The sequence below is a fragment of the Balaenoptera borealis genome (genome assembly GCF_965194805.1).
Source record: "Balaenoptera borealis genome assembly, chromosome: 20".
In the NCBI taxonomy this organism is placed as follows: Eukaryota; Metazoa; Chordata; class Mammalia; order Artiodactyla; family Balaenopteridae; genus Balaenoptera; species Balaenoptera borealis.
The window spans coordinates 23,419,329-23,446,082 of NC_138879.1; the positions used below are offsets into that span (position 1 = coordinate 23,419,329).

Sequence of the window (26,754 nt, forward strand, 5' to 3'; positions counted from 1 at the left end):
ACCAGTAGGAAAATAGCACAAAGACCAGATGGTTTTCACTATGGTATCTCAAGTGAAGCTAAAAGTAATGACACCTGTTCTGTTTTTTTGTGTGATAAAAAACGTATAACATAAAATTTACTATCTTAACCATTTTTAAGTATACAGTTCAGTAGTGTTAACAGTATTCACATTGCTGTGAAACAGATCTCTAGAACTTTTTTGTCTTGCACGTCTGAAGCTCTATACCCCTTAAACAACAACTCCCCTTTCCCCTCTCCCCTCAGCCCTGGCAACTACCACTCTACTTAGTGTTTCTATGAATTTGACCAATTTAGATACCTCATATAAGTGGAATCATGTAGTAGTTGTCCTTTTGTGACTGTCTTATTTGACTTAGCATAATGTCCTCAAGGTTCATCCATGTTGTAGCATGTGACAGGATTTCCTTCCTTTTTAAGACTGAATAATATTCCATTGTATACATACACCACATTTTGTTTATCCATTTCACCCCTCGCTGGACATTTGGGTCGCTTCTACCTCTTGGCTACTATGACTAGTGCTGCTGTGAACATGGGTATACAGATATCTCTTTGAATCCCTATTTTCACATCTTTTGGTTTTATACCCAGAAGGGGTAGTGCTGGATCATGTGGTAGTTCTATTTTTAATTTTATGAGGAAACTCCATACTGTTTTCATAGCAGTTGCACCATTTTACAACCCCACCAACAGTACACAAGTGTCCTAATTTCTTCACATCTCACCAGCACTTGTTATTTTGTTTTGTTGCACAAGCGTGCCATTCCTTTATATTTACAACACTGGAACCCCAAGTCAGGTTGCTCGTTTTTGTGGGCATTTTCCAGTGACATGAAAGCCTACAATGTAAGAGTTTCTAAAAACTGAAAGAGTGGGAATGGGGTTACAAAACAAGTAATGTTTATCAGAAAGAGACTTGACCACCTGGTAAGTCTCCATTTTTGGCACCCACCTGTGTCATTGAAGAGGATATCTTAATGGCATCAGGCAATTGAAATTGATAGGCCAGTGGTCTTCAGATAAATAAAGCAGCATTTGTAGTCAAAACTATTAGCCAAAACAGTACACCTGGCGTATGACCAGCATAAAATAGGAATTAGAGGTCTCCAGAAGTCACAGATTGAATGCGAAACAACAGCATGCAACTCCCCTATAACTTTATGTTGAATAATTTATGTGAATGCTTCCAGTTTCCATTTAGGTCCTAGTAAAATATTTTCCCTCATTTTGTACCTGGTATCATATGAACTTATTGTTGACCAAAAGTGATACATTTTATCTTTTAGCCGGCTAATATTTAGGTTTGTCTTTTTTCCTTCTATCTTTAGTTGGAGGCATTGTTAGTGACAGAATTTCATAATTTCTTCCATAGGAGATACAATATAAGAATATTGTGCCCTTGGTCAAACACATGACAGAGACTTCCCACCTCATTGCTTTCCTGCTAATCTTGGGAGCTTTATGTCTCCACTATCTGGGAGACCAAGGAGAAATACGTCTTTTGAAAACTATTCCCTAAAATTCAGAGCTTTTCCCTCTTCAGCTCTCATGGTCTATCCCTGGGATCCAGCTATCAGAAGTGCAGCCCACACTGTGAGCTATTTTAATGTGTGTAAAATATTTTTATGTGGTAAAAGTATAAAAGGGAAACGAGTTACAGATCAATAATCTCATGTTATTTGGATAGCATTTTAAAATATTATCTTCTAAGCAGATCCTAATTTACCACTTCCTTGTAGCCCTAAATCTTGAGATCCCCTGAAGTGTCAGAGTCCTTTTCCTGTTTTAGGTTCAGCTCTCTCCTGGTTACTTTATTTCATACTCCCAGATCCACAAATGATTTTGGGGAAGAGGGCTTTTGCCAAGCTGTTTATATTGTGAACTTTTAAATTACTATATAATTTTTTTAAAGGTAAAAATAGCTAGACCTTGTGGGGTAGGGTGAGATGAAGGAAGAGGAAATAATTTCTCTACTTGACTTTTATTTGAGATGGAAATGGAAATGACAAGGTCAAGATCGACATCCAGTTATTTTTCAAATAGCTTCAAAGGCGTATAATTTTCTCATTCTAGATGAACTTGATATTCTCTAGGGCTTTCTGAATCCATAGTCTTGATGGGTTTAAGCGCTGTCCATCAATACTTCATCGGAACCTGGACTCTTTATATTAATTTTTAAATGTAATTTATACTTTAAACTTTTAAAGCTTGGGAATTCATGTATATGATAACATAAATGTGAATTAGCCAGGCTGTTAGATTAACCAAAATAATGCCACTTCTATTTTTTCTGTTAAATAGAGTACACATCAAAACAAAGACCAAGAGAGTGGTACTCAGGGTGACTTCTAGTTGTTTTCACTATAGTCCTCTTTGGCTCCAGAAATATTATTGTCAGTTTTCCGGACTCAACTTCTAGCAAGCTAATTCGCTTGATGAAATTTTTATCAGATACTTTTATATTAGGTGCCAGTCTCCAGCTCCAGGAAATAGTCAAATAATTTTGTCTTTTAATTTTAACAGGGGAGGAGGTGATAGAGGATTGAACTGTTAATGTGTTTGATTTGTCTTTCTTCCCATTGGATATCAGCTCTGTATTTGAGATGCACAGAAGAAAATAGTTGGCTGTGTAATTCAGCTAATTTTATTAGCATACAGTTAATATTGCAATATTTGTAATCAAAGTTATTTTAAACACAAGGCAATAATGAATGGATAGTCCCAACTCATAAATAGTATAAATGGTTTTCTTTTTCTCAAAACTTTCAAATTGAAAAGAGAATTTCATCTAGTTATAGTGAAACTTACTCTCTCTAGTCTCTTTATATACCTAAAGAAATTGTTTTTGAGGGACTGCCCTGGTGGCGCAGTGGTTAAGAATCCACCTGCCAATGCAGGGGACACGGGTTCGAGCCCTGGTCCGGGAAGATCCCACATGCCGTGGAGCAACTAAGCCTGTGCGCCACAACTACTGAGCCTGAGTGCTGCAACTACTGAAGGCCACGTGCCTAGAGCCCGTGCTCCACAACAAGAGAAGCCACTGCAATGAGAAGCCATAAATAAATTAAAAAAGTGATGAAGACCCAACGCAGCCATACAAATAAATAAATAGAAATTGTTTTTGAGACCGTACGTCATATATAGATTTATATTCTGAATTTTATAATTTTTTTCTACTTAAAAACATATATATTTAGAAGTGCTAACAAGAGCATAGTAAAAGCAAAAGTCACTCATTATCAGACTACCCAGTGGCAACCACTTTTAGAATTGCCATGAGTGTCCTGACATAGCTCTTTCTAGCCATTCTTAGTTGATTATACTATACAGAACTGTTTTAGTCCCCAGTCTCTTTGCAGAATATTGTGAATATTTTCCATCTCAGTAGGTATTCTTCTACAACACAGTTTTTTAAATTGCTGCATAGTATTCTGTTGTATGGATATTCTATAATTTTCTTAATTTCCTATTTTGGAGCATTTAAGTTGTTTTCAGTTTTTTGCTGTTATAAATGACATCCTCTATTCATCTCTGATTATTTCCTTAAAAGTATATATATATATTTTCCAATTTAACATAACATTTTCCTATGTCACTGAAAATTCATTTTAAGTAAGTATTGTGTGCTAATATGGATATGCCACTTTATTTTTCTTTTGATAGATTCAGAATCTCAGATGAGATTTGTTTTTGCTAAATGGATCATCTGTCATGGATATATATGTTTCTTAAAATGATGATGAGCAATAAATAATCAGTAGCTGACCAACTATTATAAAAGTCCAAGTACAATATAAACTGTCAGAAAATGAGACTAGCAAAAATTTACTAGGATACGGTCTTCAGCAAATATTTGGGTTTTATCCACGTGTTAGAGCTTAAACCCACCAGAAGAGCTAAGATACTCAAGACTCTTAGTGAGTACAACATGCTAAGTCACAGTCTGTGACTTTATAGATTTCTCATTATTAAAAACAAAATAAGGGGGGAAAAACCTCCAAAAGCCTGGGATAGGGATGAAGAGTGTGGGTGGGAGGACTATTGAAGGGATAAAGAGCTCTCGGTTTGCCATAGAAAATATATTTTCTTTTGCATGCCCTTTGTTCTCATCTGGTAATTGATTTATATTAGTTCAGCCATACATCAAAATGCATTATAGTAAATTAAAATATTAAGAGAAGAAAATGGAGATGAAACATTTTAATGTTGTAAAACTAAGAGGTTTGGTGATGGTTAAGTTCTCCAAGTGTGATTACTTTCATTGTAGTTGCTGTCCATCGTAGCATGTGTAAGCTGACTATATGTCAAAAAATGTTTTCTTATACTTGAAGAGAGTCTTAAACTTGAACACCCTCTTACTTTTCAGCACTTAAAATAACCTAAATCTCTCAGACAGTGTAAGATTGGTATAGTGTTAGTTATTTTTAATTGCTTGGATTCTATTCTATTATTTTTATAGCTATAATGTATTTTATTTTATTTTTATTGAACTATAGTTGATTTAGCTATAATGTATTTTAAACCATGTTCTTTAAAAGTTAAGAAAGATAAAATTTTAAAGAGGGAAATAAAAATCACTAATAATCATCCCCCACCATAGCACAATTTAATATATTTATATATTCTTTTCTCCTTAGGCCAAAAGCATGCATTGCAAAATTTTCAAAGTTGTGCATAATGTATTGTTATAAATTATAATAAATAGCCAACATTTTAAACACTTAGTATGTGTGAAAACACTGCTAAGTCTTTATATAGAAAAATTTAGAATAATCCAATGAATTAGGTACCATTATCTCTATTTTACAGATGAGAAAACATAGCTATAGAAAGAATACATAACTTATCCAAAATTATACATTTGGTAAATTCACTAAATTCACCCTAATCATCATCATCATCATTACTAGTACTAAATATTTTGTCACATTCTCTTTAAGACCTGGGAACTTTGCTGTAAAGAACTGCCTCATTATTGGTAGCTATTGGACAGCTGTTTTTAATTATTTTGGAGTCACAAACCCCATTGAAAATCTGATAAAAGTTGTAGATACTTTTCCTAGAAAAATTCATTGTACATAAATGTTTGCATAAATTTTCAGTCTGGGCATGTACTTCTTGAAGCCTACCTGTGGATCTTAGAAGTAGTTATCAAATTTTAGTGATTATATAAATGACCTGGATTGCTTGTTAAACATGCAGATTACCTGATCTCACTGCCTAAAGTCTGGGCTTGGACTTAGAATCTGTCCTTTTTATAAGCACTTCAAGTGATCTGGATACAGGATTTTTTTTTTCCTCTTTTTTTTGGTGACGCCTTGCAGCTTGCAGGATCTTAGTTCCCCGACCAGGGATTGAACCCGGGCCATTGGCAGTAAAAGCGCGGACATCTAACCACTAGACCACCAAGGAATTCCCTGGATGCAGGATGTTTTAAGAACACTGTTTACAAAGCTGTATCCTGAGATTAAGAATCTTGTTATTCCATTGCTGTTTTAGAGTAGTACATGCTCACATGTAGTACACAGTACATGCTCTAAGTGTTTTGAAACAAGTCTTTATTATCAAATGATTTTACAAATTAGGACTGCCATTACAAACTCTGATGATAACAGTAATATATGATTTTATTACTAATACTGCCACTGTACTTTTATCTTCAGGTCTTCTATTTAGAAGAATCTCATGTATGTCTGGAAGAATATGATTGCTTAAATATTTCCCAATTACTTGAAAATAATCTGCAGAGATTAATTGATTTCCTTTGATAATCAGTGACTTACTATTTTTTAATAGAATTTTCTTTCAAGTTTCTTAACCCATTTAAAAGATAGTTTTAAATAAATTACTTATCAGAATGTTTTCCCTAATTATATTTATTCGTAGGATGAACTTTCTGATGTTAGCCAGGGAGGATCTAAAGCTACCACTCCAGCATCGACAACTGCTTCAGATGTGGCAGCAATTCCTAGTGATACTCCCTTACATGAAGAGAATGAAGCATTTGTGAAGGTTGCAGATACACCAGATAAGTCAGAGATAAGCAAGCATATTGAAGTACAGGTAGTCCAAGAAACTAGAAATGTATCAACAGGTAAGTGACCCTCGTTATTCACATACTGACAAAGTATTCAATAAATCCAGATGTGGATATGACATCTTTGGGGTGTTGCTGCCATAGATTTATAAAACTGTATTCAATTGTAAATAAGCTTTAAGATGTGATGATTAAATAAAGTTTTAGAGAGAAAAGTGGTGGGGCAGTGGCTGAGGGGTTGAGAGCCTGAAAGGCAGGAGGACATTCTTTTTCTGTTCCCTACCTTAGGTCATTAGCCTTTGTCTTTAATTTCTCTGTATTTCACCCCTTAAATACAATGAAAACAGTGAGTTCTGGCCTGGTGTACACTGTACTGTGTCCAAAGAAACACAAATGAAAACTTCCTTTGGTTATTTTTTAGTTGCTCATATTTACTGTTAATTGAATATATGACATATTGTCTATCTGACCTTGTGTTTCCTAGAATCAACTCTTTAAAATTTTTTATGATCAAATGATGTATTTACAACCATAGAAGCAATTTTCATAACAGGGGCAGTATATGTTATATGCATTATTTTTGTTATCTTGTTCTTTCCTAAGACTCTGCTGAAAATGAAGAGAAGTCAGAAGTTCAGGCAATCATTGAATCCACTCCTGAGTTGGATATGGACAAAGATCTCAGTGGATATAAAGGCTCAAGGTACTGTAAAAGCCCGATTAGGACATCTTATCCTTCCCTTTCCCCTCTCCCAAAGCACACTGTTGTCCCCTGGTCTCTGACCAGATAAAATGCATTCAAATGTTTTGCTGAAGAAATGTTGATATTATATTTCAGTTTTCTCTCTTTTTTTTTTATTTTTATTTATTTTATGTGTTTATTTTTGGCTGCATTGGGTCTTTGTTGCTGTGCGCGGGCTTTGTCTGGTTGCGGCGAGTGGGGGCTACTCTTCGTTGCGGTGCACGGGCTTCTCATTGCGGTGGCTTCTCTTGTTGCGGAGCATGGGCTCTAGGCTCGTGCGGGCTCAGTAGTTGTGGCTTGCGGGCTCTAGATCGCAGGCTCAGTAGTTGTGGCGCACGGGCTTAGTTGCTCCGTGGCATGTGGGATCTTCCCGGACCAAGGCTTGAACCCGTGTCTCCTGCATTGGCAGGTGGATTCTTAACCACTGCGCCACCAGGGAAGCCCAGTTTTCTCTTTTTTGAAGCTGGATATTGTACATAGTTTAAATCTTCTGTGAAGTGTTACCTTTGCAGCATCAGGAACTAGGAGCATGTGGACAGATGGGGAAAAAAGACAGCCAAGGAGTATTCCCTACTTTGTGGAACTTGGGAAAAACATAACAGCAAAAGTGGGGAAAATATAATTTGAAGAAACTTTATTCCTTCCCCCAATCAGGAAGAAGACAATATATTCCCTTCAAAACTGTAATGATCTCATTACTAGAAGAAATTAGTCTCATTTTAGTATCATTTTACATGGGGAGGCTATTTAGAGGTTAGAAGAGAATGGTATGTATCATCTTAATGAAGATCATCTGTAATATATTGATGTTCAAAAATGTCACACAGGAGCTGCTGCCTTTTAATTTCTTCCATAAATTTTATTTTTTAGTTAATTAACAATGACCATAAAAATATGTGCCATTTTTTTGATCACTGCTAGACATTATATGCAGTAGCAGTTAAAAAGCATGAGCCTAGAATAAGACTACATGCATTCAAATCCTGACTTGGATTTGAATCTGAGGTAAGTTTCCTCATCCATAAAAGAGAATTATGATAATACTTCAGATGGTTGTAAGGAGTAAATGAATCAATATATGTTAAATCATTGACAAAGTGTCCAGTTCAATAAATGTTAGCTAACATTATTGTTACCTTCATTATTGTTTTATATAATTTTATCTTAATTATAACCTTATGAGGTTGATGTCTTCACCCCCATTTTACAGATAAGGAAGCTCAGAGTTGTACAGTAACTTGTCCAAGATTACCAAGCTGGCAAGAGGTGGAGCTGGGATTCAATCTAGGACTCTGATTTCAAAGGCTGTGCTCTATTGAAATATTTTTTTCTTTATTGTTTATTTAAGAAATTAATGCAGAGTGTAAAAAGTGAAATTTGCTTCTTATTCATCCTCTCCTAAACCTAAGAGATGCAGCTACTTACTAACAGTTGTGCGCTCTTGTCATTCTGAACCTGTTTTTAAAAATCAAAAACATTTTTATTAGAGTAAAGCATGTATGGCAGTATTAAGGTCAAATCGTAATACAAAATATGAAGGGCAGTAGTAGGCCCGTACCCCTACTGACCCCTCATTCCCACTCCCAAGAGGCAATCTCTATCACTTCTCAGGTCTCTTTGGGTATTTATCTTCAGGTATCTAAATCACATCCTTATGGTGTTCTTCCTTGGTCTCTCTCTTTCTCAGTTGGCATTCAGTGAGAAAATCAAGTCCTAATGCCCTAAGGCACCCCTTGTATATAATGAATTAGCTATACTCCTGTGCAAGGAGTTCCCTGGTGGTCCAGTGATTGAGAATCTGCCTTGCAATGCAGGGCATGCCGGTTCGATCCTTGGTCAGGGAACTAGGATCCCACATGCTGCGGGGCGGCTGGGTCCATGCGCCACAACTAGAGAGCCTGCGTGCTGCAACTACAGAGCCCACACGCTCTGGAGCCTCTGCACTGCAACAACTGAGCCTGCACACCGCAGCTAGAGAGAAGCCCATGCACTGCAACGAAAGATCCCGTGTGCCGTAACTAAGACCCGATGCAGCCAATAAATAAATAAATATTTATACTCCTGTGCATCTAGAACAGTACTAGCTATATACTTTCTTTGGGAGAATTGAGCAAATAGTCACTCAAATCATTTTCTGTATTCTGTGGATCAAATGAGGAGTCCTGGTTTAAAAAAGGCTGCAATATTAGCTATTGACTTTATAGTGGAAGATGACAAGTATATAGCTCTTTAAACCATCATCTTTCCTTTCATCCTCCCAATATAATTATATCTCAGTTTCTGTTAAATTAACATTCATTGTTTATATCATTACGATTATATAAATACTAATAACAGCCTAGCCACAGAATATACTATGATTACATTTCCTTTCTTTTACAACTTCGTTTTTCTTTAATTTAGTAAAGCCTCAGGGTTTTTTTGGTTTTGTTCTGTTTGTTTCTTTTGCTTAGGTTTCTACATACCTATCACTAATTCACTAACAGGTACCCTGCAAATCATAAATGTAAACATTCTCAAAATGGCCAAATATAAATAAAACCAGTTTCCTGGAACCTTCTATTACCATTCTCCAATGTAGACGTTTTTGTGTTTGCTCTGGTCCTGGAATTTGCTCTCATTTTCATGCTGGGAATTCTTTTCACCTCTCTCCTTTGTTCCATCTTCTATTTCCTGGATACCATGACATCTAGCTTCTTGATTTATGCCTTTGTTTTGACAGAATATATTCTTACTAGCTTTCCTGGCAAAGGCTGTTTTGGAAGTAAGTTTTTTGAGAACTTGAATATGATAAATGTCATTTAAAGGAATGATAGTTTGGCTGGATATAGAATTTCAGGTTGGGAAATCTTCAGAAGTTTTTCTTCAGAATTGTGAAGACATTAATTCATTGTCATGTTTAGTGGAGTGTTGCCATTTGGATTCTTGCTTTTTAAATATATTGTCTGTAAGCTTTTAGGATCTTTACTTTATCCCTGTTTGTTGTTGTTGTTGTTGTTTTGTTTGTTTTTCCCTTTTTAAAAATTCATGATGATGTGTTCGATGTAGGCATCTTCTTTTGTATCTGCAGTAGTCCTTTCATCTGGAAATTCATATTTCCCAGTTGAGAAATTTTCTCTTATTTCTCCTTTTTGTTGTCTTTTCTTCTCTTTTTCTGGAACACCTATTAGGTAGATATTGAACATTCTGGACTGACCCTCATAATTCCCTTTTTCCCCTCTTTTCTGTCTCTTCTATTTTTGTTATAATTTCTGGATGATTTCTTCACCTTTCTCTTTCAACCCTCGTCAGTTTTTTTTCTAAAAATTTTTTGTTTTTCTTGGATGGTTACTTTTTATAACACCCTACAGTTCTCTTACGGATGTAACTGTATTATGAAAATAAAATTTTTTTTTTTAAGTTTTTGCTGCTGTCTGCATTCACTGTCTCCTTTCACTCTGAGTGTTTTGGACTCAGTTTTATGATAGAGGCTTTTCTATGATCGTCTGGTGCTCTGTGGCTGTTTTGCTCATACTTAAGTAAATGATATTGATTCTCCAGTTTTCTGCCTATAACATTTAACCTTGGCTTCCATTGTTCAGGGAGCAATGCCAGGAGAAGGGAGGTCTCACTGTCCTGGAGGGTTGGATTTAGGTCTCATATTGCTTCTTGTGCTGTCTTTCATCACATCCCTCTATCTTATGTTCCTTCTTGCATGCTTCTCTCTGCAGATTGCTGGTTCCTTCAATTCCTGAGCCTTTCAGGGATTCTGGCAGCATGCTGACTTCCTTCCTAAACACTAATGGCTTAAGTTGAAGCTTTGTCTGGTCTGTTAAATCAATTTCTACTGTTTGCCCATCTGTTTTCCATCTTATATAATTTTGTTCACATTTCATCTGCTGTAGTTTCTTTTTCTGTTCCCTATGTCCTTGTGGGTGTATACTTTTTAAATTCCTTTACTGTCATTTTAGTTGAGTTTCTGAATTATTGGGTGATAAATGACTATGTCCATCGTATTTAACTGGAAATCCTGTGCAGACTTTTTTCTGTTAATGTAACACTAATGCACAAACATGGACGTTTCCCCATTCTCCTCCATACCCCTGCAAAAAGGGCTTATATTATACATACTGTATTGCAACTTGCTTTATAAAATGCACCTTTATATAATGGGTTTCTTTCATTTCTAAAGCTGTATTTTAATGTTTTTAAAGTTAGAAGTTGAAACTTTTAGGTATATCCATAACTTATTTCATCTGTGCCCTGTTAATGATCACTTGGGTTGTTTCAACTTTTTGCTGCTCTGACCATCGTCTTACATACATAATTGCCTTCTTGTGACAGGGGCTTTGTAGGATTTTTTATTTTTTTATTTGTGGCCACGCTGCACAGCTTGCGGGATCTTAGTTCCCCAACCAGGGACTGAACCCCAGCCACTGCAGTGAAAGCACCAAGTCCTACCTAACCACTGGACTGCCAGGGAATTCCCTGTAGGAATTTTTTTAACATCAAGTTCTTGGGTCAGTGGATATTCACATTTTAAATTTTGATATTGCCAAGTTGCCCTTAAAAGAAAAATAAAATGGCCATGCCAATTTATATCCAGACAACATAGACCATGGTAGTTAAGATCATGGATTCTGAAGCCTGGCTGCCTGGGTTTGAGTTCTGCCTCTTTGACTCATTTGCTGGATGATCTTGGCAAATTCCATAACCTCTTTAGTTTCCTCTTCTGTAAAGTTGGGATAATAGCAGCAGACCTTTTGTAGAGTAGGTGTGAAGATTTTAATAAGGTAGTCTGTGAAAGGACTTAGACCAGTGCCTGAACAATGCAGAGTAGTGCTCTCTTTTAGCTGCCATTTATTGTTTGTGTTTGCTAGGATCTCATCGCAAAAACATTGTATATATTCTTCAACAGTTCTCTCTGTGGAGTTTAATGGGAATCTCTTATGAAACCCTTGAGAAATCCTTTTAAATTATATTTTATATTAAATGTAAATTACAGGTAAAAAATTCCTATGTAACAGCCTTTTGTATTCATTTTGCACTGTTGAAAACATCTTTGACATATTTGTTGATTTGGTTTTGGTTTTTTCTGCCTAGCACTCCCACCAAAGGCATAGAGAACAAAGCTTTTGATCGCAATACAGAATCTCTCTTTGAAGAACTATCTTCAGCTGGTTCAGGTCTAATTGGAGATGTGGATGAAGGAGCAGATTTACTAGGTATGATAGTTTATCTGAAGTAGTATCATACTGTTTTAAAAATAGATTTTTAAAATGATTTAATTGAAAATTTCTTTAAAATGTATCTAACTGTCCAGTGGGGCAGAGTTATTGCACTTTTACATAATTAATAAGAATGTATTCTTTGAGATAATGAAAATTTTAAATGAGAATATCTTCACTTATGGATGTGCCTAGAATTGAATTGCATTTTAGTTTGTATTTTGAATTCATGTCACACAATTTATTGAACTCCTGCTATATTCTGAGAACAGTATTACATAGAAGAAGCACAGTGATATATGTATATATGGGGTATATGTATAGATGTATAGATTTATGGATTGATTGGTAGTTAATTCCTGTCTTAAATAGCGTTCATTAAATCCTCTTGACCTTAATTAAATAAGAAATTATAACACTTGATTTTTCTGAGATTTCACAGAGTATTCTGTTTTAGCTCTTTGGGAAATGTAATCATTTTAGAGTTTGTATTGTTGAAGAATATCTGGTTTGAAAAGGATAATGCATTTGGCTCTTCTACTATTGATCTGGTGACCTTTGCCAAATAGCTTAACCTCTCTGGGCATTAGTTTCTTTGTGTATAAAAAGAAAGAGTTGGGCAAGAGTTCAAGGGTTGGACAAGCTGCGGCTCATGGGCCAAATCCAGCTCACCTCCTATGTGTACGAATAGAGTTCACACAGCCACACTCATTTTTCATGGATTGTTTATAGTTTCTTTTGCCCCACAACAGCAGAGTTAAGTTGTCTGTAACAGATTATGTGGTTTACAAAGCCTAAAATGTTTACCATCTGGCCCTCTACAGAAAAAGTTTGCTCTGCTCTAGGTGATCTCTAAAGTTCCTTTCAACCATAATTACATGGCTGGGACTTCCCTGGACGTCCAGTGGTTAAGACTCTGTGCTTCCACTGCAGGGGCACAGGTTCAATCCCTAGTCGGGGAACTAGGATCCCTCAAGCCCTGAGGCGCGGCCAAAAAAAAAAAAATTACATGACATGTCAATTAGCTTTGGTGTGCCTTTCTTATAACTTAAGACCTTAAGAAATTGAAAATGTTATAGTATTTTAAAAAATCTATGCCTTTGGGATAGATTCTGGTCTCCAAACATTTTTTGTATCCCTTAGTGTAAATTCAGTACAGATTACACTGTTCTCAAAAGGTGCTGTTTGTCAGTTCTTGTGAACCTAGAGGGGTGTTACTTGCATTCATTTATGTTAAATTTATTGATTACTAGTTATGTCCTCGACAAGTATTTTTTGAAGGAAATACAAGTTCTGTCTAAACAGAGCTCACAGTCTTAGGTAAAGTAAGAGAGATTGAAAGTACATAAATAAAACTGAGTTAGACATAGACTCCCACCATTACAGTCTTAGTAAACCGTTGGATGCAATTGAATGAGCTTACGTTTCTCAAGAAAGGCTAAAAGATTAATTCTTAAGGAGCACTCCATTTTTACATTTAAATTTATACTCTTTGTTAAGATTAAATTATGCATGAAAAGTTCCTTTTAAGATTTGATTGGTTTAAGAAACTGATTCCCTGGCAAAAATTGAGGGGCAGATGCAAAAAAATGTTAGAAAGAAGAATTTTTTAATGTTTAAACTTATATTCAGATTTATATGCAGTGAAGTTCAATTTTTTTGTTTTGACAAATGCATAGAGTTGTATAACCACCACCAGAATCAATATACATCATCTAAAAAAAAATTCCTTCTTGATTCCCCTTTGTATTTAACCAGAATGAAGTACTTTAAAATGTTCTTTGTACACTCTGCTTCCTTATAATCCAATATTGAATAATATCATTATTGAGGTTATTGGCCCCAAACTTTCTTCCCTGTAGAGTTAAGAAGCCACATAGTACTTAGAAATAATTGTGGTCTTTTAAATCAAGTATTTTCCGAAAGCTTCCATTCTTTAAGTCAGAAAATGAAGCATAATAAATAGGTTAAAAGCAAAATTCTGATTTCCTTTCCACTTTGAAATAAAGAAATAGACTGTAAACTACTGTCTTTTCCATTTTGCAGATATTGATATATTTATCTTTAGAATGTTACAGATTAGAAGTTTTAATATATCACCTTGAGCGTAGTGACTTAAGCCTACATGAATACTTTTGGTCAAAGATGTTAAATGACATCTCCAAGGCACGTAGTTTTTCCTTGGCTTCTCTTCTGGTCAGTTCAGTGATAGTAATTGCAGTGTAATACTCACTAAATGGAACATAGTTAAACTAGTAAAATTGTTTCTCACAAAGTTCCTTAAATGAACTTCAGTTGATAAATAAGTACATAGTCCATTTCTATAACTCATTATTCATTTTTCTAATTGCTGTGTTATTGTAAAACTCTTCCCTTGTTTTTGAAATCATTATGCATGTAGTCAGTATTTAGATTACTTTTTTCAGATTTTAAAAATTTAAAAGAGATAATCCCCCACAGTTTGTCCTTTATCTTGATTGATGTCTCATCCCTTGACTTTATTTCCAATGATCCTTTTCTCTATTCACTTTAGTCACTTACCCTCCATGGCCACGTTCTAGAACTTGGAAATCATACATTCATACATCCTACTCTTGAGATTTCCTTTCTCTTGATTAAGTTCTATTTTTTCAACTTCACTATTTTTACTAACTTCTTCCTGTTATCATTTAAACATGTTCAGGTCTTTTCCATTTTAAAATAAAACTACTGGGACTTCCCTAATGGCACAGTGGTTAAGAATCTGCCTGCCAATGCAGGGGACATGGGTTCAAGCCCTGGTCCAGGAAGATCCCACATGCCGTGGAGCAACTAAGCCTGACCGCCACAACTACTGAGCCTGCGCTCTAGAGCCCGTGAGCCACAACTACTGAGCCCGTGTGCCACAACTACTGAAGCCCACGCCTAGAGCCTGCGCTCCGCAACAAAGAGTAGCCCCACCCTCTCCTCCTCGCAACTAGGGAAGAGCCTGCAGGCAGCAATGAAGACCCAACGTAGACAAAAAAAAAAATTTTAATTAATTAATTAATTAATTAAATAAATAAAATAAAACTACTGCCCTCCTCTGACTCCCTATCTTTAGTACCTTTCCACCCTATCACTTACTCTTCTCCCATTTCCAGGCGTGCTTTTTTGCAGAAATATCGGTGAGGTAGGCGTCTGTTATGTGCCTGGCACTATTCTAGATGCTTGTGATACACCAGTGAACAAAACAGACTTCTTGAAATGGTGGCTACTTTTAACTGGGAGGATTTCCCCAGTCCCACTTGCACCTCATCTGACTACAATCTGTCATTCTGCCCCACACTAAACTTCCCTGAAACAACTTCTTGTTTGCTATATCCAGCTGTTCCTGCTAAGTTATTTCACATGACTTCTCAAATAGCATTTGTCTTTAAAACGGTCTTTGCTGGGTTTCTGTGGTATCAGACTTCCCTGCATTCTTTCCTGCCTCTCACTATTTCTTTTCAGTCTTCTTTGCAGGATCCTCTTTCTCCGCCCATTTTTCAGATGTTCCTAGCCCAATCTTGCTTCCATGTTTGGGAGGTCTTATTTGCTCTTGTTTCTGGGCTTTCATGGCTAATTGCTCCCAAGTCTTTCTCTCCATCCAAGATTTTTTTCTACAGCCCCAGGCTATTACTTCCAAACAGCCCATTAGACATCCCTAAGATGATTCGTAGAACTTTATAGTTGATATGCCCAAAGATCAGTTCATCAACATCTTTCTTTATTGTCCTGTCCCCAAAGGCTGTTCTTATACCAGCATATACTAACTCAATGAATGACCTCACCATCAACTCAGTTCTCCATCCTAAGTCTCTCTCACTTCCCTCAAAACCAGTCATGAAGGATTGTTTGCTTCCTTTCTTAAAAAAGAAAATCTATGTATCTGTCTCTGTATCTCCTTCTTGCTTCTGATTAAATGGAATATCCTTCTCTAGGAGTTCTGCCTTGATCCCCTAGTTAAAGCTCAGTTGTCTGGAAACATATTCCCATAGCACTGCAGTTTATTATGCAACTCTTCATAATACTTTATTGTAGTTTTTTAGTGTGCCTGTCTCCCTGGCTAGACGATAAGCTCCATGTGGCAAAGACAACTATATCTTTTGCTTACTGTTGAGTCTTTGGCACATAGCACAGCAGCTAAGTAAATGGATTGTTAAATAGTTTTAACAGTTTTGTTTCACCTCTAAACCTATGCTTCTTTACCTTTTGGAATTAAAACTCCTTTACAGGAGAATTTTTAAGAGAGTAGTGTACTTTTGGAAAAATGCACATACAGAAATAGATAAAATTGTGCATACTTTCTCAGGGAAGTGACAGATAATCCGGAGCCCATCTATCGACCTAGCTTGAGAATCAGTGCTAAAATCCAAATGAGATGTCTATTTTTAAAACCGTCAGGCAGTTTTTTTGCTTGTTTTAATAGGTAAGGTTTCCAAATATGTCAGACCTAAGTTTATGCTTAGTTGAAGTCATGAATAGAAATGGGGCCACTTCAAGTTATGTTTTTCTTATAGTTATTAGTTAGTTTTTACTGATACATTTCAAAGTGAAAATTTTGGACAATCCTATTGGTTATATATTAAATTTATACACTAGATTTTAGGAGAACTCTTCATTGGGAAGGTGTAAACTCTAGAAACTACATTATAGGAAATGATTTCCATAGAGTAAATATTTCAAAAATTTTTCCTATTTATAATATTTATACTTTATTGTGTTTGGTTTCTCTACATCTTTTCAATTTTATTGGCTCCTCTCTCTCATTTTGAAATAAGAGAGTGTAGATCTTGCTTTCTGAAAACAATCTAATTGAGATTCTCATTCGTTTTTTCTCTTGGGCTGCTTACCCAGGGGAATATTCTGGTGTGTATGCTTTTAAATACTTTAATATTACTGCTTTTTAAGCTAGGTGGTCTTGGCTGCTGTTCTCATTTAATGCTTTCTCTTTTTTTTTTTCTGCTCAACTATTTTTCCCCCTGCATATATTTTCAGCTTTTATGCTTCTCTCCCTATGTGCTTGAGAGTTTAGCAAACATAGTCATTATATAAACTTCTTTCACCCAACCTTAACCATATTTCTTTTGACTCTATAGCTTTATTGAAAAGTTAACATTAGTGTTTAAAGCAAATATTTCAACATATCTTGTCAAAATTCATTTTTAAATTGGAATTTGGAAACTTTTAGTTTGTCTTTATTTTCAGCTTTTAGAAATGTGTAGATGATTAAATAAGCTACTGTTTCTGATATTTATTCTTCATGGCAGAAGTACCTTCTTCTTTAAGAATATTTGAGGTAATTATAATACAGACAAAATATGAGTCCATATGTGAGCATTGAACTTTTAGCATTCCTAGATTAGTTGCGTTTTAAATTATCTTTAAGTTATTTGAAATATTACCTCTTTTTTAAAATAAAGGGACATGTTAACTCCTTTAACTTACATTGTTTTCATTAGAGATATTTACTTCCTTTTTTAGGTGGGTTATGAATATTAATTCCATTGTATGTGATTTACCAATATTAGTGGAGTGATGGGTTTTTTGTTGTGCTTGCTTTGCTCTGTTGTAACTTTCTGAGGTATATTCCCTAGTGTGTTGTTTGATTTCTTCAGTTTCTTGTGAGTAGCAAACTAAATAGCTTTCTTCTCCCTAAAGATCACTACATTGGATCTTGCATTGAATGCTCTACCGCCTATCTTACAGTACTCATTAAATTATTAAGCTGATTGTATAAATTGACCACTAAGCATTATCATTTCAGAGGTGGCACTTTGAAGAAATCTTTATATTATTGATCTGGGATTTTCACTCTAATTCAATTTTATTTTGCAAAAGAATTGGTAACATATCAGAACATCCTTATGAATGAAGGAAATCATCTTGATTTCTGTCTTTTGCACATCATTATGCATTAAATCATAACACTGTGATTTCAGATGTTTTTCATATCATGCCTAAAACTACAGATTAATGATCTGTTTTCATTCTGTTTCTTACATAAAACATTTCTTGTTCTTTGTTTTTGCTTTACATGGAATGCATGGGCTTTAAGATCATAATTTCTTTGGTAAGGTTTCATCTGCATTGGGGTCTTTCTGGTTTCTTCCTGTTCTCTATTAATAAGACCTAATTTTTAGGCAAAAGCCTGCAATAACAGGTGTGATTTAGAAATGATTTCTGATCCATATTAATGCTGCTCTTTTTTCCCCCTAAATACTGCTACTTTTTAGAATATTTGGCAGAAAAGTCTTCATTCTTTTGCAATATTATCTATGAGAATCAAAATACAGACTAAGAAAATCTTTAGCTTTGTTTTATGGTGGATAATTATTTATAATTTTGTAATCCATACAAGTAGATACGTAAAATGAAATTATAGACAAAATGAGATTACTAAAGGACAGATAAAATTTATAAAATAAAATTTGTGACTATAGCTTATTATAAGTTTGTATAATTTTAATAAATTTATTTTCAAAGTTTTTATCTTTTTTCTTTGATAGGAATGGGTCGTGAAGTTGAGAATCTTATATTGGAAAATACACAACTGTTGGAAACCAAGTAAGTATATGCAAAATTTTAACAGGGAACAAAAGATACTGAATTTTCTTCTCATCCAATTCAATGGCACATCTTTAATTTAACATAGCACGAATGCAGTCTCACTACCCCATGTCCTTCCCCTTCTCTGTGTGTGGGCTTGTGCATACACACGTACGCAAGCAAATAGTTAGTGGGACCTAATTTCACTGATGGTATGTTTCATTACTCTGTTCTTTTCAGAAACAGATTTTGATCTCCTTTTTACTCTGCAAGTATCCATGCCTTTCTCTTAATCTTCTGGATGTGTCCTATGTGGTTTTTGCTCCCTCCCCTGGGATATCTATTTTCTTCTCTCTCCTCCTAGGGCTTCTTTTATTTCTGCATAAATGTTTTTATCTATATGCGGCCCACCTCTTCAGAACTCTCCTCCATAGTAGCAATTTGTGGAGTCTTACTTAGGTCCTCAAACACATTGGAGTTTTGTTTAGTGCAGCGGGTCCTGAGTTACGTGGAAAAGCAGATCAGGCCCCTTTGTTAATTTGCTGTGTCAGAGCAACTTTGGAACATCTGTGTATATCCAAAACAGAATGTAGCTCTAATGAGGTCCTATGTCCATGATACCCAAAAGGAGCTAGATCTTAGATTTTTTATTTTCATTTTTTTCAAGGTTAGACTTTCTTATTAATTATTAAAGGTAAATTCAAGGATTAATTTTACTTTGTTGATTAGATAATATCTTTTCAGAACTTATTAAGAATGGTACCCTTATGGATGCTGTTTGTTTTTGTTTGTTTGTTTGTTTAACCACTTTATTTATTTTTGGCTGCGTTGGGTCTTTGTTGCTGTGTGTGGGTTTTCTCTAGTTGCAGCGAGTGGGGGCTGCTCTTCATTGCGGTGCACAGGCTTCTCATTGAGGTGGCTTCTCTTGTTGCGGAGCATGGGCTCTAGGCGCACAGGCTTCAGTAATTGCAGCACGCGGGCCCTAGAGCGTGCCGGCTTCAGTAGTTGTGGTGCGTGGGCTCAGAAGTTGCGGCACACAGGCTCTGGGGCACACAGACTTCAGTAGTTGTGGCGCACGGGCTTAGTTGCTCCGCGGCATGTGGGATCTTCCCGGACCAGGGATCGAACCCATGTCCCCTGCATTGGTAGGTGGATTCTTAACCACTGCACCACCAGGGAAGTCCTGGATGCTATTTGTTAAAAGTTTAATTTTATTTAATTCTGACTTTTTAATAATTTAGTGGTCTGCCTTGCCTTACCCATTTATTCTTCTTTTTTAAAAAATATTTATTTATATATTTGGTTGCGCTGGGTCTTAGTTGCGGCATGCGTGATCTTCATTGCACCATGCGGGATCTTCAGTTGCAGCATGAGAACTCTTAGCTGCAGCATGTGGGATCTAGTTCTCTGACCAGGAATCTAACCCGGGCCCCCTGCATTGGGAGCGTGGAGTTTTAGCCACTGGACCACCAGGGAAGTTCCTCCATTTATTCTTTGTTTGATAAGAAAACAGACCATTGCTTTGTGGGGTTTTTTTTTAAACCTTTATCTACAGACAACATCAGGTAGAATACCTTTGAAGGTTTCAGTCATTATTTAGCTTTATGATTGTAGTTACTTTAGTCTACGAGAGAAATAAGCTGTGAGATAGAAAGAATATTTACTTGTAATGGTGCTCTTGAAATATGTGTTTCTTAGAAATGCGTTGAATGTAGTGAAGAATGATTTAATAGCAAAAGTGGATGAACTTACCTGTGAGAAAGACGTACTCCAAGGGGAGTTGGAGGCTGTGAAACAAGCCAAGCTGAAGCTAGAGGAGAAGAACAAGGAATTGGAGGAAGAGCTTAGGAAGTAAGTTTTCACTATGTTGTTCTAAACCAAACAAGCTTTGCCAGTGTGCCACCAAGGTTATAGGTGTAACCCTGAGATTGCTACCTTTAGCGTTCTCGGCACGACGGCCCCAGAGCTGCCTGGGATAGGGTTAAGTGCCTGGCTGATTGCCTCTGCTCTGAACAGACCCTTCCATTTATTGAATATTATAATTTTTTGTGCATGTTATGATGTGAAAGAAGTTAGAAGAACTGTTCAAATATTGCTAATCAGGAAACTGTAAACATTCATTATTTTCCTTTTCTTTAATACCTGGTTTTCTGAGAACAGTGCTGTGATAATGTTCCCCTAAATGAAAGCAGCTAAATACCCTGTTTGGAAAAAGAAAAATAATCATTTAGTGGTAGTTAAAATTTTTGACCTATTCTTTATTCTTTAAAAAGGTGAAGTCAACTCAAATAACATGTTTTGTTTTTTACCCCCCACTAGAGCTCGTGCAGAAGCTGAAGATGCAAGGCAAAAAGCAAAAGATGATGATGATGTAGGTTTATAATTTTGGACTTGTTTTCTTAACTTAACCATATTTTGGTATTTTGGGGAAATCTTGTTAATTAAGCTTTGGGTATAGCATTATAAAGATGAAAAGAAAAAGTTAAAATCATGTTTATGATCATGAATAGGATAGATCATGCTCCCACATAGTATCCAGATGCTAAGCTTTCTAGCTACACGCAGTGTGCTCATTTTTCCTCCGTGGCTTTGTGCTCTGACTTTGTTTGCATATTCAAGCTCAAGGACCAGGTGGGATATTTTGGAGTTTTTTGTTTTTGTTTTGTTTCAAATTTTAACTTAGAAATACATGAAAGCTTTAAGAATAAAAATAGTTTAATGGTATTAAACATAAAAAGATGAAGTCTAGAAACTTTAATACTAGGCAATTAGCCCATATTGTTGTCAACATATAAATACAAAAGAATAAATATGAACTTCTTGCCAATGTTATTAGCATGCTAGTTATTCTATCAGTAGCTAGGTTATCATTCCTATCACAGGTGTTTGCCGGTCAGGTATCAAGCTTGAGATATATGGATGTCCTGATCAGAATGATTATTTGTGCCCCTTCAATCTCTTATTTGTGTTTTTATATAATATTTGATACATTTAAAAATATATGTAACATGTAAGTTATGAATAATAACTTATCATTAACATTATAATAAATTAACATTATGAACCTACCATTTTACCTAAGAACTAGAACATTATCAAACATTGAAGATATGCTATGCTCTTCCCTCTAGAGGAAACTACTATGCTGTATTTATCATTTTCTTAACTTGAAAAAAAAATAATTTTATCATACCACACATGTATGTATCCTTACAAGGTATGGTTAATTTTCATTTTTTTTGTGTTTTACATGTATTTAGCCTTGGAGACTTGCTTCTTTTTCTCAGTATTATGTTTTTTATATTTACCCTAGTTGTAGTATAGTGGTATAGTTCATTCATGTTCACGGCTTTATAATATCCCATTATGTATATACTACAATTTCTATATCTGTTTTCCTGTAAATGAATATTTAGGTTATTTTCAGCTTTTTACTACCACCAACAATGCTGTTATGAACATTACAGTGAGAGTCTCCTGGTTTTTCAGGGTATATACCTAGTAGTGGGATTGCTGTGTTGCAAACTCAAAATCCTTTGATCATTTGTTGTTTGACTTTTAAAGGCGAGGTTAAGTTGTGCAGCAGGAGGACAAAGGAGGAGACTGCTGAGGGCTAAGCTAAGCTCAGCCTGTTTCTTACTGTCCCATGCCTTTCAGCTTTGATTCAAAGTGTGCATACTCCACTCAGCAAAACAAAAGCCCTACAGTTAACCCAACCTTCCTCTCCAGAAGAGCCTTTAGAAATCAGCAGTAGAAGGAAGTTGACTTGAGCATGCCCCTTTGGGGTCTTACCATGCTCACATTCCTTATTCTCCCTAATAATAATTCTGGTTAATACAGTTGTCTCCATCTTGTTATATTTCTTTTGGTGTTTTAGTGACTCCTAGCATTGGGTACCTTGGTAGCTAGCCAACAAGTTTTTATGCTTTTCGCTGGCTTTGAGTGTGTATGTAGATTGGTAGTTTGAGATAAATGAACCCCTTTAGGAACTTATTTGTAACTATTTTCTGAGTAACTAGCATTTGTTATAGAACATGAATTTAGAATACTGTTGTGAGAACAACATTTCCAGGTGAGTGTATTAAATCTTATAGAGATAACAGCTTTTTTGTTTTTCTTCAAAATCTGCACTATTCTTTGTATTTCCTTTATAATATATTCAAATATTTGTATTTATATTGAGGAATTAAATTGTCTAATTTTTTCAGTCATAAATAATTAAGTATATCTGTTTATTGATTTTATTTTTATTAGGCCATTTTTCTTTGTTATCCATTAGATTAGAAATTAAGGAACGTTAAGAGCTTAAAAATTTTACTTAAGTCTGCGATAACACTAAAACAGATACAGGCTCCCAGAGTGATCTGTAGTCTTCTTTTCATTATAGAGTGATATCCCCACAGCCCAAAGGAAGCGGTTTACTAGAGTAGAAATGGCCCGAGTTCTAATGGAGAGAAACCAGTATAAAGAGAGATTGATGGAGCTTCAGGAAGCTGTTCGATGGACAGAGATGATTCGGTTTGTATGAGAAGTACCTCTGGTGTTTTTCTCCTCATTGTTTACTAGGTTACTAATTGTTTACTAATCATTTCTTTATTCAGAACTAGAGTCCTGCCTTGGGGATCCAAGCCCCTTGCTCTGTTTACTAGGAGAGGTGTAAAGAAACACTGGCAATTAGTAACAGAATGTGATCAAAGTGGGTCCCTTTTGGGCCAGTGAGGCCTCTTGGAGAATATTCCCACAACCTCTAAAAGGCAATTAAATGATGGTCTGTCGATGAAATCAATAACAATAAATCAATAAACAATCTATAATTGGAATAGAAAAGAATTTTATTTGAGCCGAGTGGAGGACTATAGCCTGGGAGACAGCCTGTTGGATAACTCTGGGGAACTGCTCTGGAGAGGCATGGTTTTCAGCACAGTTTTATATCTTGTCAGAACAAAGAACATCAAACAGGTCACAGATACATTCCTTCAAGGTTTCAAAAAAACCAGATCAGCATGTACACAGTGAGTCTGTATGGCCTTGACACCTGGGAAGGGAGTCTTATCGTCAAAAGAGTGAGTACCAGCATTCGTGTCCCAGGAAGGGAGGCATTTCATCTTTATCTTTAACACGGACATTCTTTACTTCTGGTCAGTGCACCCTTTTCTTTAATAATTAAAGCATATGTACAGTATACGTTTGATAGGCCACAAATAGGCTGTTTTAGTTCGCATAACATTTGAGTTAAATCATGTATAAGCCAGAATACTTCCCCACACCTCAATATGTGAAAATTTCTTTCGTCATTTTTTGAAAGAATGTAGAAATTGACACTACTTTTGCCGTGATGTCAGGAAGAGATAAAGTTTTCATTTGCCACATAGGAAACAAAATCAGTCTTACTCAGTGACTTGCTGTAAAATATTCCTGATTTTTTCCCCCCCTTTCTGAGTAGTCACGCAAGAAGCAACCTTCAATTGACATCTTTGTCAGTTGGATCTTAAATCTCACCTAATGCTGCCATCTAATGGTCATATCTTCAGTAACAGCATTCCTTATTTTAATTTTAGAAAGAGCTCATGAAAAGTTTGTAAACTAGTTGCCCCCTAATTTGCCCATATTTTTCAGTTTGGATTGTCACATCAGATTTACCAATAACAGTACACACTGACACCTTGTTTTAAAGTTTATGAAAATATTTTCTAACCACCAACTTTTACTTCCTTATGATTATGTCCTTTACTTAATAGTAATAAACAAAACATTTTATATAGCACATTTATAATTTGCAAAAGTTGTAATTGCTTGTAGCTGCTAAGAAGGAAGAAGATTACTATCTTAATCTTTATTTATTGGACAGAGAAACTAATATACTAACAAATATGTTCTTAACGCCAGCTTTTAAGGGATATGGAATAAATAATGAGTGAATAGTTAAAAAACGGAGGCATATAGTCGGGTTCCACTTTTCATTACTATTTTTAATTCTAGCAGTGAAATGGTAGTCAACAAGTGAATAAAAATGGTAACTTAACTTTCTTCATTGAATTAAAAAATGTTTTAAATTCAGTCCTTAAAAAAAGAAATGAAAAGGGGACTCTGACAGTGATAGCAGAATCCTTACAACCTTACTAAATCAATTTGCAGTGCCTTTTTTTTCTCTTTGAAATTTTGTCGAATTATCGAATCAATGCAGTTTCTTTTCTTTTCTTTCTTTTTCTTAAAATATTTATTTATTTATTTGGCTGTGTCAGGATCTTTAGTTGCGGTGCCCGGGCTTCTCTCTAGTTGTGGCGTGTGGGCTACAGAGCGCACGGGCTCAGTAGTTGTGGTGTGTGGGCTTAGTTGCCTCACGGCATGTGGGATCTTTTTCCCCGACCAGGGATTGAACCCTCGTCCCTTGCATTGGAAGGCAGATTCTTAACCACTGGACCACCAGGGAAGTCCCAATGCAGTTTATTTTCTTCCCTGGTCAGCTTTTCAGTAATGGAAAAGTTTTAGTCCTGTGAAAAATGACCCATCAGAACAATAAAGTTACAGGCTAATTTTTGAGAGCTGGAAGTATAAAACAAATGGTACCTTTATGTAGAGACAGGGAATTGCGATGCAATATTTTAATAAAAAGGAAAGTTGGAGGATATCTCTTCAATAAAAAATTGAAATATTAACATTCAGGCTTGTTGGCTATCTGTCCAGCCCAGATAATAATTTTGTCTCTTATCAGTAGTCTGAGCTCTTTGAGGGAGGGATGGAATTTTATTTATATTAGTTGTATTGGCCTTAACAGACTGACTGACACAATAGGTCAAAGTAACTATTTACTGAAATTGTTGACTCTCCTCCATGTATTTCATGAACTTCTTGGGTCCCTTGTTCTTCAGGTAGAAAGCTAGGCTACCTCACTAATCATCTCTCTCTCTCTCTCACCGCCCCCCCCTTCTCTTTCCCTTTCCCTTTCCCTGTAGTGCATCAAGAGAAAATCCAGCCATGCAGGAAAAAAAAAGGTCAAGCATTTGGCAGTTGTAAGTATCTAAAAACACACAAAAACGTTAGATAGCACTTTGAGATGAGATTAGAATCAAAATTTATTTTCACAAATGATTTCTTTCTTTTTGCTTTCTTTCTTAAATTTAGGGTATATAGCTAAACTGAACTTTTTCTCTTTGGTATGTAGTATGCCAGCTCGGTAAGGCTGTTCTTGAGGACTATCGTAAGATGCATCATGTTGGTTATGCATTTGGTGGAATCCTCTACTAAATTAAATACAATAATGGGGAATTATTTTTAGAGTTAATAATTTTCTGGATGCCCATTAAAGTTACTGATTCACTGGTTGTGTGATTGTAAGGAACTTTAAAAAGTGAAGATTAGAAATTTAGTGTTTGTGGGGTTTGAGTTGTGTGTGTATGTGTGCGTTTTGGACTTGAACTGTGTTTGTGCTGGAAGTACTGTGCATTTACTGTGCTTAAAACTTACCCTTTTTTGATGAATTTTTTTCTGCTATTTAATAGAAATAGGTTTTTTTCTCTTTTTTGAGTGGATGTGAAAATAGTTATTTAAATTGAGGTTACTAAGAAAATGTATAAGGTACGTGTTAAAATGGTAGTATGTGTTCTAGTACTTTATTATGACTATTTTTAGAAGTGGCTTACTAAGCTTCTGTTCAAACCGTGCAGTCATAACCTTGCTGTTTAACAACCACTGGCTGGCTAAAGGAACCGTCTTATTTTATTTCTTCATTATGAGAAGTTCCCTGTACTCAAGAGCTCCTTCCTTTCATTATGAGAGTTGCTAATTAAAGAACAGGGATCTGCCATTCTAGGCAATAGTTTCTCTTTCCTGAATGTCTGAGTTTGGCTGTGAGTTATTGCTAAGGTTGCAGTGTGTAACTACAAAAAATCTTTTTGCTGGTTTCTAACTCATTTTCTTGTAAAAGCTCTCTGGAGTTTGTGGGAAATTATGGATGCTTCTTAACCATGCATGTGATTCATACACACACTGCGCACACACATCCTCTCTTATTTTCCTTTTAGTTTCAGCAGACTTTTCAGCTCCTCAAGTAACACTACTAAGAAGCCTGAACCACCGGTTAATCTGAAGTACAATGCACCCACCTCTCATGTTACTCCTTCCGTCAAGAAAAGAAGCAGCACCTTATCTCAACTCCCTGGGGATAAGTCCAAAGCCTTTGATTTCCTTAGCGAAGAG

At 35.7% G+C, this 26,754-nt stretch overlaps 1 protein-coding gene across 7 annotated transcripts in view; it reads left to right on the top strand.

Moving 5' to 3' along the window:
* The window catches only part of SPAG9 (sperm associated antigen 9), a 152,320-nt gene that overhangs the window by 99,512 nt on the left and 26,054 nt on the right, over positions 1 to 26,754 (top strand). For all 7 annotated transcript variants that reach the window (XM_082372551.1, XM_082372552.1, XM_082372553.1 and 4 more), the window contains 9 exons: positions 5,910 to 6,117; positions 6,664 to 6,763; positions 11,885 to 12,006; positions 18,519 to 18,576; positions 20,257 to 20,409; positions 20,878 to 20,929; positions 22,946 to 23,076; positions 25,512 to 25,568; positions 26,580 to 26,753. In XM_082372551.1, the coding sequence (XP_082228677.1) occupies positions 5,910 to 6,117; positions 6,664 to 6,763; positions 11,885 to 12,006; positions 18,519 to 18,576; positions 20,257 to 20,409; positions 20,878 to 20,929; positions 22,946 to 23,076; positions 25,512 to 25,568; positions 26,580 to 26,753 (1,055 nt within the window). The remainder of the gene's footprint in view (positions 1 to 5,909; positions 6,118 to 6,663; positions 6,764 to 11,884; positions 12,007 to 18,518; positions 18,577 to 20,256; positions 20,410 to 20,877; positions 20,930 to 22,945; positions 23,077 to 25,511; positions 25,569 to 26,579; position 26,754) is intronic.